General features: G+C 38.9%; 1 protein-coding gene across 1 annotated transcript in view; it reads right to left on the bottom strand.

Moving 5' to 3' along the window:
• Positions 1 to 10992, bottom strand: part of GCNT2 (glucosaminyl (N-acetyl) transferase 2 (I blood group)) — a 114374-nt gene extending 103382 nt beyond the window's left edge. The window contains exon 1 of the mRNA XM_053664076.1: positions 9637 to 10992. Coding sequence (XP_053520051.1) covers positions 9637 to 10558 — 922 coding nt within the window. The 5' untranslated portion in view covers positions 10559 to 10992. The remainder of the gene's footprint in view (positions 1 to 9636) is intronic.
• Between the last annotated feature and the right edge of the window lie 2967 nt (positions 10993 to 13959).

The raw sequence follows: 13959 nt of genomic DNA, 5'->3' as shown, positions 1-13959 counted from the left end.
TTAATAAGAGGAAAGAGAAACCAACTACTTAAAACTCTACACATGTCACATTGCTAACTAAAGCTACAGCTCAGGGATATCCTGTGTGGGCCACGTACCTTATTCTAGCAAACAAATTATCTTTGCAACTTCAAAGCCACATGTTCAAAGTTTTGTGGGGGTTTTTTTTTTGTCTTTTGGTTTAACACACAAGTTTCAAAATAGTAACATTAAAACCTCAAAACTCATCTAAGAAGTTAGTCAGTTTCTCCTCTGAACATTTAAGGAGTTCCTGCAATGCACCACGTGTGATTTGTATACTCTAATCCTTCTAACAGTCTGACAAGGAGATAGTTTATCCTCAAGATATAGATGAAGAATCTGGACTTCCGCCAAGATGGAGGCGTAGGTGGAAACACTCTGCCTTCTGGCACAACCAAGTTTAAAGACAACAAAACCATAACACAGAAAATTAAACTACCAAAATCCAACAACAAGAGACCCTTCAGCTAGACCGGTAAGAGGTGCGGAGCCAGCGGCTGACAGAGCGGGGTTGCACAGGAAAACTCAGCCAGACCGATCCAGGCGCAGTAAGCAGTTGGCAAATCCCCAGGTGTGGGGTTGTGGCGGGCAGACCCAGTGAGGGCGCAAGGTGGCAGGCTGACCACGGTCACACATTTGAGTGCAGATAAACCATCAAAGGAGCGAGCATGAGACAGACTGAGCAGGCCCCAGCAGTGGGAAACAGCAGAAGGGATCACTATTGCCCCACTCTGACCCCACCCCCACATACAGCATCACAACCCAGCGACCTGGCAGCCCTGCCCTGGTGAACACCTAAGACTCCCCTCCTCATACCTAATGGGCATGAACAGACCAAACATGGGTCAAGAAGAACTCAAAGTCCCAGAGCCCATAACTCTAAGCGACGAAGAAATAGCCAAACTTTCAGATGCACGGTTCAAAACACTGGTGATCAGGATGTTCACAGAACTGGTTGATTTTAGTCACAAATCAGAGGAACATATGAAGGCTAAACTAATTGAAATGAAGGGAAGTGCACAGGAAACCAATAGTGATGAAAAGGAACTGGGACTCAAATCAAGGGAGTAAACCAGATGGAAGAAAAAAATGACCAAACAGAAAAATATAAAGAAACAAGAATTCAAAAACATGAGGAGAGGCTTAGGAACCTCCGGGACATCTTTAAATGTTCCAACATCCAAATTATAGAGGTACCAGAAGGGGAAGAGGAACAGCCATGAATGGAAAGCTTATTTGAACAAATAATAAAGGAGAATTTCCCCAATCTGGCAAAGGAAATAGACCTCCAGGAAATCCAGGAAGCTCAGAGAGTCCCAAAGAAGTTGGACCCAAGAAGGAACACACCAAGGCACATCATCATTACATCAGCCAAGATTAAAATGAAGGAGAGAATCCTAGAAGCAGCAAGAGATAAGGGGACAGTCACCTACAAAGGAGTCCCCATCAGACTGTCAGTGGATTTCTCAAAAGAGACCTTACAGGCAAGAAGGGGCTGGAAAGAGGTATTCCAAGTCATGAAATCCAAAGATCTACAACCAAGATTGCTCTATCCAGCAAAGCTTTCATTTAGAATGGAAGGACAGATAAAGTGCTTCTCAGATAAGATCAAATTCAAGGAATTCATCATCACCAAGCCCTTATTATATGAAATGTTAAAGGGACTTATCTAAGAAAAAGAAGTTAAAAAAACATGAACAGTGAGAGGAAAGCAAACTCACAGTTATTAAGAACCATACCTAAAACAAAAGTAAACTAAGAGGACAGCTAGATCAGATGCAGAACTATAGAAATGAAGATCTCATGGAGAATTAGCAACAGGGGAGTGGGAGGAGGAGAAGGCGGGAGAAGGTACAGAAAATAAGAGGCATAGATGGTAGGTAGAAAATAGATAGGGGGGAGGGCAAGAATAGTATGGGAAATATAGAATCTAAAGAACTTGAGACACATGGTCATAAACTAAAAGGGGGGAATGGTGGGGGAGGGGGTGTGCAGGGTGGAGGGGAATGAAGGGGGGAATAGAACAACTGTAATGGCATAATCAATAAATTTTTTTTAAAAAAAGAATCTGGCTCAGAGACATTCAGCATCTTGCCCAAAGTTATACAGACTCTATGTAGCAGAGCCAGGACTGTTTGGTTTTAAATCCCATCAGCAACTGGGAGCAGTCATTTACTCTACAGTGTAATCACATCTGTAGATCACTTATTCAATGTACTCTACAGTCTGCAAAAGTCTGAAACGCACTCTGTTTGATGACCACTGACTTCAGTCCAGTTGAGCCTAACCCTTATTTTTATATCCCATGGCAACTCTGCAACTGCCAGACTGTTCCTCCTGACCCCTCCACCTCTCCCACTCAGTCCCCACTCCCCCACATCCAGCAACCACCAATCGGCTGTCTGTATCTATGACTCTGTTTCTCTTTTGTTTGCTTATTTATTTTGCATTTTAGATTCCACACATAAATGAAATCACATGGTATTTGTCTGTCTCTGCCTGACTTATTTCACTCAGCACAATACAGTTTAGGTCTATTCATGTTGTTGCAAATGATAATATTTAATTATTTTTATGAGCGAGTAATATTCTATTCTATTATACATATATACCACCTCTTCTTTGGCCAATAAACTGTTGGTGGGTACTTAGGTTGCTTCCATATCTGAGCTATTGTAAATAATACTGCAATAAACATATGGATGCATATATCTTTTCAAATTAGAGCTTTGAAATTTTGGGGGTAAATACCCAGAAGTCAAATTAAGTCAAATTGGGTCATAAGGTAGTTCTATTTTTAATTGTTTGAGGAACTTGTTTTCCACAGTGGCTGCACCATTTTGCAATCTCACCAACAGTGCATGAGGGTTCCTTTTTCTCCATATCCTTGCCAACGAGAAATACTGTTCTTGAATAGTATTAATAATACTTTCATTAAATTAATTAAATGATTAATCAATTATATATTAATTTATTTCGTTTAATATTAGTATTAAAACAGGGTCACTGTTCTGATTACTCCTCAGAAATCCCAGGAGATGGTATAATTAACAAAGCAAACATGTCCATGTTCATCATCACTATTATGCAAATCATTTTTTATTATAATATATGTAGATATTTAAGAAGCATATAAAAGGACTAAACTACATTTTAGGGCAATTTCTGATTTGCAGAAATTTTAATCTTATTTAAAACTAAAAAAAATTGAAATCTCCAATGGTCTTCTTTTCTGATGAGCCATCTTATTACTAAGAAATTAAGTTTATTACTTCATAGAAGATACTGAATGTCTAGGTGCCCTGTGTCCTATTGGGGTTTAACTTCCAAGACAACACAGGTAGGAATTATCCTCTTGAGAGAAAAGAAACCAGGAAAAAATAGTCTAACTTAGCTAAGAAAGGAAAAAAGAGGAAGGTAAAGATATAGTATGAGTCTTAGAATGCCCAAAGAACAAAACCAGTGACCAGTGAAGGAGGGCTGTCAAAAGTATAGCAAAAATGAGATCATCCATGAGTTAACCCCCAGCCATTTCTTCTGGATGAGCTATAAAATGAATGCCCCTGTTGCTTTGATAATGTACTGGTATCAAAAGTGATGCTTGTCATTCCATTTATCACCTTCTCAGGAGACTATATTTCCTTAGTAAGAACTCATAGGGGTTCCAACTTGCCAATTATTTTTCCTATGAGTTGACAGCAATCAGTATTTCTAGCAGATATAAAAATGGAAATTGTTCAAGCTAATAGTAAATCTTATTCTTAAATTTTTCCTCCCCTGCAAGTCTACCCACATACCTAGTGATCTTGAAAGCGTTGTGAGCAGGTGTTTGAGGAGCATAAATTCCCTCTATGTATTAGGAACCCAGCCAAATCACTGGGGCCCTGATATGAGTTCTCAAGACCATATTGATTCAGATCTATCTTTCCTGCCTCCTGCAGTCACTTCTCTCAAGATTTCAGCACTCAGCACCTCAGTTTGTATTTTTACAGATATAGGGACTACAGCCTGTCTTTAATAATGACAAAAGGTCAGGCCAGTATGGACTCTACATCAAATGGAAATTCAACAGAGTTCTCCTACGAGGGATACAAGAATACCAGAAGAGCTTGTCCAGAGGCTGGCTCCTAGGGGAGAAAATGAGAAGCAGATAGAGTCTGGTTCCAGACCCATAATTTCCACTACTCTTCTTTTCTTTAATCCTTCCCATTCGGGTACCTTGGAATTCCTCTTTCCTCCTACCTGCAACCAAACCTGCTCTCAAGAAGGCTGTTTTCACAACTACTCACATTTTAATAAGAATTTGAAAGAAACTCCTATAGAATTATATTAAAATATTACTTTATAGCAAGTGAGGCAGAAATCATTGGTCATTTTTTATTTATTTTATTTTATTATTATTTTTTGGACAGAAAAGAAGGGGGGAGAGAAACACTGATTTGCTGTTCCACTTATTTATGCATTCACTGGTTGATTTTTGCATGTGCCCTGACCAGGGATCAAACCAGCAATCTTGCTGTATTAGGACAATGCTCCAACCAACTGAGCTACCTAGTCGGGGCCATTTGTCAGTTTTTATTATTTATTTATTTACTTTTAACATATTTTAAGAGAGATAGAAAAAAAAACATTAATTTGGTGTTCCACTTAATTTACATACTCATTGGTTGCTTCTTGTCTGTGCCCTGACTGGAGATCAAACCCAATACCTTGGCGTATAGGGACAGCTCTCCAACCAGTCGATCCACCTGGCCAGGGCCATTGGTCGGTTTTTAAATCTTTAAATCCAAGAAATACAGATAAATGAAACAAAGCCACTGAAAGTCCCTGTCATAGGCAGAACCCAGAAAAGCATATGATCAATAACTCAGGAGGAAAGTAGCAGTAGCACCTCAGGGCTGCAGGTCCATCTTCCCTCTAACTGGACATCATCCAGGGCTGAGTCAGAGGGTAAACTAAAAAGTTGCTATCTTGCTTCAGACTGGATTAGGGAAAAGAAGTGGGAGGAGTTGAGAGGACAATAGAGAAAAGTTGGGTGGGGGGAAGAAAGGAGGACAGCTAGTGAAGTTCACTGGCTGTCCTCTTTAAAGCCATATGTGAAGTCCCTTTCTGTAACATGCTTGTCCTCATGGGAAACTTTGCAAGAGTAGACCATACAGGAATTCTGATCTTCTGAAAGCCTTCCTGAGGACCTGCCACTTCTTAAGAAACTTACTGTGTGTAGGTGGGCATATTTTGTTTTGCACTTTATTTATTTATTTTTTAAAGATTTTACTTATTTACTCTTAGAGACAGGGGAAGGGAAGAAGAAAGAGAAGGAGAGAACATCAATGTCTGAGAAAAATATCAATTGGTTGCCTCTCATACACACCCCTACAGGGACCAGGCATGTGCCCTGACCAGAAATCCAACCAGTGACCTTTCACTTTGCAGGATAATACCCAACCAACTGAGCTACACCAGCTGTTTTGCACTTTAAAGCACATGATTCTGCCACCCTGGCCACAGCTGACAGGAACAACATGGGGCCTAAATGAAAGACAGTTATCTACAGAGAGGTCAGCAGCAGCCTATGAAATGTGTGAAATGACAGGGATACTCATTGCACAGTGACTACATGACCCAAAGTAAGACTGTCTAAAGCGGGTACAAAGAGGAATGGCTGTGAGCAGAGTAGCACAAAATCTGGCAACACAAGGGGAAAATGTAGAAAGTAGAAGCCACAGAACTTTGGGCCGATGAGTACGTAGAAGCCCTGAAGCAGGAGTAGGAATTTCAAAGAAAGAAAAATCAGCAGAGATGAAGATGCTGAGCCATGAGCCTGGCTGGCTTCTCAGCCTGCTGGGGCAGCACGTCTGCTGCCTGAACTTTCTGACCAGAGCAGGAGGGATGCATGGCCCACCTGCCCTGTCCGGTACACTAGTCACCAGCCATGAGTACAAATGTGATTTTATATTGAGTTAAATAAAATACATTATTTAAATTAATTTTGCCTACTTACCTTTGTTTCTTTTCATGTGGCTAATAGAAAATCTAAAATTACATTATGTGGCTCACATTATATTTCTACTGTGTCTTACTGTTCTAGGTCCCCATGAGGCCATTTCATTTATGAGGTGCTTTTTCCCCCCTAACTTGTTGCTGCTTTGAGAATCCTAATTAGCCCCCAATCATTACAGTTGATTAGAACAGTCTTTAAAATGGCCGGAAGCAAACAACTCAAATATCAACCAGAAGGGCCCTCAAAACAGAAACGACCCAGATTTCCACACAGCAGGATAACAGTTAAATAAGATGGCCACCTACACTCTGGCCACCCCAGGTCCTGCAAGAGTTGGTTGCACCAGTGATGGGCCATAGCCTCTAGCAAGTACCCTTCATATATGTGTTGAAACAGAGCAGTGCATTTATTTTCCATTTCTCTGCTGAACTGTAACTGTTAAGCAGAGGTATAAAAATCCAGTTCCAACAGATAAATAATATTAATAAGTCTGGTGTTACTCTTAAGTTTCTGTTTAGTAGACTAGTTTCATTCAGGGTCATGGACACTCAGAGTCAAAGAGACTCACAATCCATTTTGTCCAACACTAGAGAAATGAGTTTCTTTTACAGCCTTTCTCCAGTTTCTTCTTCCACATATTCCTTGGGCTTGTTCAGCACTGAGCAAGCTATCCCTTCTAATTCCAGGTGAATGGGTTCTTTCCTCTCCTATCACTGACTGTAGACAACTGTTCTTCTTTCAAAACTACAGAGTTGGTTTAATTTCTTGCTCACCAGCAAATTTTAATGTGGAAGCAATGATATAACTTCAAACCTTTTTCAGATTAAATATTCTTTTTGTTTGTCATTGATAATTTTTAAAAAATACCATTTGGCCTTTTATCCTTCTTGGCTGTTCTCTTTGGAACCTGCTTTGTCAATGTCTCCCCTTAAAGTATGGTGCCCAGACCTGTATCTATCAGACGTGGTCCAAGCGCCACAGGAGAGAGAACTGAGGCTTTTACTTTCCTTATTCTGTATACTACTAATCCACTGGAACAGCTGTATGGTTAAACCTCCCCCACCTCACTTTCCTGAGCTCTGATTTCTTTTATCACTGTGGCTTTACCCCTTCCAGATTTAAAAGAAAATGAAAACATTAACTGAAAAAGATATCTGCACCCCATATTCACTGCAGCATTATTTGAAACAGCCAATATAGGAAGACTACCTATAGGTCCATTGCTGGATAAATAGATAAAAAATGTGGTGTCTATATATACTGGAATATTATTCATCCATAAAATAGCAATCTTGCCATTTACAATATCATGGATTGACACTGAGGGTATTATGTTACATGGTGTAAGTCAGAGAAAGACAAACACCATATGATCACACTTACATGTGAAATCTGGGAGGGAATAAAAAGAAGCAAAACTGAACTCATAGAGAACATATTAGTGGTTGCCAGAGTGGGGGTGAAGAGGTGGGGTGTTATATAGCAAGGGTGGGTGGGAGAAATGGGTGAAGATATTCAAAAGACACAAACTTTCAGTTTTAAATAAATAAATCCTGGGGATGTAAGGAACAGTCATGGTGACTAGTTAATAATACTATCTTGTATATCTAAAGGTTGCCAAGAGAATAGTTCTTAAAAGTTCTATTTTTAAATTTACTGATTTCAAAGAAAGAGGAATAGAGAAACATCAATTTGTAATCCACTTATCCATGTAATGGTTGGTTGATTATTGTATGTGACCTGACCAGGGATCGAATGCATAACCTTGGCATGTGGGGGCTAACGCTCCAACCAACTGAGCTACCTAGCCAGAGCAGGGTTTTTTTTTTTAAGATTTTTATTTATTTTAGGTAAATGGAGGGAGAAAGAGAGGGAAAAAAACATGAATGTGAGAGAGACACATCAATTGGTGTCCTGTCCAGGGATGAAAACAACAACCCAGGCATTTACCTTAACCAAGAACTGAACCAGCAACCTTTCGCTTTGCAGGATGACACCCACCAACTGAGCCACACTGGTCAGGGCAGCCAAGGCAATTCTTAAAAGTTCTTATCACAAGACAAAAATATTCTAAACCTGTGTGGTGATGCACACAGATCTACTAGATCTACTGTGGTGATCATTCTGTAATGTGTACGAATATCAAATCATTATGTTGTACACTTGAAATCAATATAATGTTATGTTGAAGGAAAGAAAGAGAGAGAGAGAAAGAGAGAAAGAAGAAAGAAAGAAAGAAAGAAAGAAAGAAAGAAAGAAAGAAAGAAGGAAGGAAGGAAGGAAGGAGGGAGGGAGGAAAGAAAGAAAGAAAGAAAGAAAGAAAGAAAGAAAGAAAGAAAGAAAGAAAGAAAGAAAGAAAGAAAGAAAGAAAGAAAGAAAGAAAGAAAGAAAGAAAGAAAGAAAGAAAGAAAGAAAGAAAGAAAGAAAGAAAGAAAGAAAGAAAGAAAGAAAAAGAAAAGGAAGAGAAAGTCTTGTTTTCCAATGTTTGGGGGGAAAAGCATTGTGAGGCTAAATCTTTGTATACTAATATCTAAAACTAACAGCTATAATGAATGGTTCATAGCCCTGGCTGTTCCTGAGTCTCCTGGGGACGGATCAAATACAGAAGGTTAATTCACCTAGGAAGTCAGGCCCCCTAGGAAATGGGGCCTGGCCTCATGTATTTTTAAAAGCTCCAGTTGATTTTAGCATGCATCCAGGGTTAAACCATTAATCTCAAGAAACCATAAACCTGATTCTCATATTGATTCAAGTTACTTTTCCCTTGAATTGTGATTGAATTTCTATTTTGAATGGAACTAGCCAAACTGAACTGGTTCACTGTAAACAACTTGAGATCATTCAAATCTCAAGTTGTTTGGAACTTGGGCCAAAGGGAAAAAAAGGAGTTAATTTAGTAACAACCGAGACCTAATTGAAAATCAAGTTAAAAAGAACATGAGGCTTAGGAAACCTGGTTTATAATTGGCATGTTCACTAACTACCTGGGTAATTTGAGCACATCATGTAACCATACCGAAGTTCTTTTTCTATAAAATGAGGGTACTAGTCTAGAAATCTTTAAGATGCTCTCAATTCTGTTTTAAGTTTGGGAAAGAACTTTCATGTGAACAGTTTAAAGTTGTGCTCTGTTCTATTTTGAAAGAATCTGAATTTACCCATAGGAGCTCCAATGGGGCAAAAATATAATTAAAATGTTCAAATTGCCATTCAAACTTAATTCATAATATTTATTCCTGATTATGAATGCCATCACACTTAACTGGGTTTAATCTTGTTTGCATAGCCAGTGTTCCCTCAGCCCCCTGCCATGTCTCATGGCTGTAGCACACATTTGAAGTGGGTGTCTGGGTACAGAAAGGCAGCCTGGGATATCAGCAAAATGAAGCCAGACAGTAGAGCTCTTCCACTGCCCTGCTAATCACTATGCTTTGTTTCCTCATCTGTAAAATGGGCATGAGTTATCTCAACATGCTCTGTGAGCAGAGCTGCTATCAAATTTTTTAACTTTAAAGATCTTTGAAATATTAAAATTTTCTATATTTTAAGCATTTTAGTCAATATTGAACATGCAATGTGTTTTCATAAAAACAAAAATTAAGAGACATACTTACCAGGAATCCTATTGAGTGTCACCCAGAAATGTTCATCAGGACTGTACGTGTTCTTGGACCAGGACAGTAAGTCAAGTGCTTGCTGATCTTGGAGGACAAAGTTAGCAAAGTCCCTTGTGAGGGCCACATAGGCAGTGCCAAAGTAGATGGTCATGTTGTGAGGAGGTGAAGTTTTCAATTTTGTTGTTTTAAGCACATAGGAATTTTTTTTGTGTAATATTTCTTGGTGGACATATTTAGTCCGTCCAATAGCATGATTGGGAGGCAGCACCCCGGGGGTAATGTTTTTCCCTTTAAATCCTTTCAGATACTGAACTATTTCCTTGTTGGTTTTCAGGGGGAAATCTTGCCCACAGGTGTTGATGGCATACTTCCATGGGATCTCCGAGGCCACAAGATCTTTGATGCAGTTCAGGTCAGCCTGGAGCCTGGAAATCCCACCATAGACAACTGGCTCCATCTTGGAAGCCAGAAAAGCATTTGGGAAGCAGCTCAGCAATTGCTTCACTGCATCTTTAAATTCAGCTGTCGCCTTTTCATCCACGTGAATGCAGTAGACATTTTGAGGCATGTAAATAGCTCTGAAGAGTCTCTCAAATGTGCCAAAGTCTTTGTGGATGGTCACTGTGTAAGCCAGAGGAAAGCCAGCCTCTTCTTTGGAGAGTGTTTCTGTTATGTAGTGACTTCGATTCATGTATTCAAAACAGGCAGATTCACCAAGGGTAGTTTTCAATGCATTTTCTGTTAAGTAAAAAACCTTCCCCTTAAAAATCTGATGACAGGTTTCTGTTAAGAGTGAAGCATTGGAAAGAGATACCCTCAGAAAACTTTTCTTATCCCATAATTTGTTATTGTAAACAACTATGAAAATCAGAGCAGTGATAAGGGACACACTAAAAAGACAGTGCTTCCAGGAACCCATTATCTAGAACCAGGAAAAGAGTAAAATGTCTCTTGAGATCTGATCAGAGTGGAGATACATTTAACTTACATTTTCTCCAGAATCCATAATCATCCTTTTGGTACATGCAAAAGGCTGTTTTCATGCTCTTCCAGTTGACCATTTTTGTCTTTTTCCTTTCTTTCTTCCCTCCTCATTTACTGCTGTGTTGCATGTTCGACTTTCTTTGACACATTTCTGAAGTAATTCCTTTGGAGTTGCTTTGCTCAGACTCCCACTAATCTGCAACCTGTTACTACACAAAAATAAGTTGCATGAGGGAGGTTGTGATTCTAATGTGTCCACCTATCCCCACAGTAAAATTGTTAAGGGGTGAGGTGACTATTCTACAAATCATGACTGTGAGACTTCAAACCCTGCCTCTTCTCTTGGCCAAAGGTTGTCAACTCTATCAGCTCCCCAACTTCCTGTTAATCATTGTGCTCAGCTGACTGAATTTGTTTGCTTAAACAGCACTGCCAAGTTAAAAGCGTTAGTTCTAAGCATGTGAACACCGCCTGGAGAGATATTCTGTCAATAAATATTTAGTACTTAAAAATAAAACACTTAACCCTGTCTTTTTCCACACAACCCCTGCCCCCGCCCTGCTCCCATCTCCATATTGGCTAGGTATGCTATAAGGTGAGGTATATGAATGGCTGTTGAGCCAATTCTTTCCATGACTTAATTTTCTCTGCTGTTAGATAAGGTCTTTTACAACATACACCTAATGCACTCCACAAAGTGACTGGGGCACTCTGATGAATAAAGACTATTTTTTTAAGCCAAAAAAAATTAACAGCCTGTTATCATCCAAAAGTTGAGTAGAGGTTAAAGCTGAATGTCAAGTTTATTTCAGCTTAGCCCAAAGAGGATATAGGGGAAGCAGCCTCATGCATGTCCAGAGGTAGGAGGGAGCATCCGTCTTAATTTGGCACCATCCAGAATTTAAGGAGAGAAGGTCCTTCGATTCAGATTTATAAACCCTTTCAAAGGAGTTTCCTTAACTAAAAAAATGAAAATATACAATTTTACCACCTTCATAGGTCAGTCATGACAATACAAACATGATCACATGTTGTAAAGAGTTCATAGCCATGCCCAGCAATCAATGGGGAAGCCAGAGAAGAGTAAACAAAAGCCTTTTCCCCACACCTGCATGTCAAGAAAATGACACAATCACTACTTCTTTGAAATCTTCTTATCATTCCTTACTTCTTCCTCTGTGAGCTCCTGCCAGTGATATCATGCATCTACAACAGCACGGATCAGTTTATTTATTTGATGGTTACCTGCAAAGTGGTGTGAAAGTGTCCTGTGCGTGCCTGAAGAATGGGTGTTGTTAGCTTTGCTCTCACTATTCTTTATCTATATCTTGCTCCCACAATTGACTGTACATACTAGACAATTAAATATTTATTGGTCGAGTGTTCAAGTTTTCATTTCTGTTTCCCTGTTCACATTTAGTGTGAGTTTCCAAGTATTATCAATTTGTAATCTATATTTATATCTGTGGATATGGGTGCATTCAACTACCTATTTTCCCCAATACATCTTAATTATATTTTAAAGACCACACAATATTACAGAGAGTCTTAAACACCATGTTTTCATGTCCTGTACTCTTATTTTCCTCCTGCCCAGATACATACACATTTTGTTTTATTGTGAAGACAGGGGACATGCAAGTTTCCATCATTCATTTTGCAAGTCATATCCCAGCATAACTTTTTCATGTGTTACTCAGTCTCCACTGGGCATTGTCTTCACAATCATTACTTTAGAATGTATTACTTTAGAACAAAATGTTTAGAACATTATTTGTTGTTTTTCCCCACCCCAGCTGTAAGCTAACGCATTGATGAAATGGTTGCCAACTCTGTTTCATAATTATCAGTGTTAGACAGGACATAGGGTCTCAAAGCCTGGGCCATTTTAAATGATCTTTCTTGCTAAATGTTAAAATACAGCACAGTAGTTTTTCTGATGCAGCAGTAAACAGGATGAGCTGACAGGAATTCAACCTGGTGAGTATAGAGAACTGCAAAAAAAGAAACCATTGTGTAATTGACCAAAGAGTGTGTATTAGCAATGATAAGCCTCCCTTCAGGAAGACAGAGATCTGGAGATGAATACCCTGTCTCCTCTATTTGCAGCATGTAAGTAAAATTACCTTGCCATAATCACCTCGTGGTTTTGAATAGAGCCCTCCAAGCCGTGAACCCCTTGTGTTCAGTAACATCTGAGGCAGAGGAAATGATGATAAGAAAGGACCCAGGGAAATCATTTCAGAGTAAGTGAGTTAGTCTTTACTTGTTTTAGGAAATAGATCCACATCATGATGCAGGTGCATAGTCTGATCTATGTGACCCAGATGTAATTCAGTCAATCCCAATACTTATTTACTTAGCTATCTTTCATGTATCTATCTAGAATTCTTTTGAACAAATCATTTCTCTAATACTGTAGTCATATAAGAACAATCTTTTCAGAAATGATGACTATTAAAACATTGATTTGAAGATATATGCATCCTTATGCTTATTGCAGCATTATTTACCACAGCCAAAACAGAGAAGCAACCTAAGTGTCCATCAACAGACAACTAGATAAAGAATATGTGCGCCCTGGCTGGTGTAGTTCAGTGGATTGAGCATGGGCCTGTGAGGCAAAGGGTTGCTGGTTCGATTCCCGGTCAGGGCACATGCCTAGGTTGCAGGCCAGGTCCCCAGTAGGGGACACATGAGAGGCAGCCACACATTGATGTTTCTCTTCCTCTCTTTCTCCTTCCCTTCCCCTCTCTAAAAAATAAATAAATAAAATGGTTTTTTTTTGAAAAAAAGAACATGTGGAGCATATATATAATGCAATGTTACTTGGCCACAAAAAAAAGAATAAAATAGTAAAATCTTACCAATTTCAACAACATGGATGGACCTAGAGAGTATCATACTATGTGAAATAAATCAGAGAAAGACAAATACCATATGATTTCAATTATATGTAGAATCTAAAAATATAACTAAATAAATGAAAAATGAAACAGACAACCTCATAGATACAGAGAACAAACTGATGCTTGCCAGATGGGAGGGGGTCTGGGAGATGGTTGGAAAGGTTGAAGTGATTAAGAAACACAAATTGGCAGTAACGAAATAGTCATGAGGATATAAAGATCATCATTGGGAATATAGTTCATAATATTGTAATCAATATGTATGGTGCCTAGTAGATACTAGACTTACCAGGATGATCACTTCATAAATTATACAAATGCCTAATCACTATGCTGTATACTTAAACTAATATAATATGGAATGTCAAATGGTAATTGACTTTTTTAATTAAAAAAGAAATGACTACAATTTAATTTTTATTTGTGA

Source organism: Artibeus jamaicensis, unplaced genomic scaffold (assembly GCF_021234435.1).
Source record: "Artibeus jamaicensis isolate MK-2021 breed Jamaican fruit bat unplaced genomic scaffold, CSHL_Jam_final contig_335, whole genome shotgun sequence".
NCBI lineage: Eukaryota > Metazoa > Chordata > Mammalia > Chiroptera > Phyllostomidae > Artibeus > Artibeus jamaicensis.
Note: the sequence above shows the minus strand (reverse complement) of the source record. Positions and strands in the feature narration are given on the sequence as shown.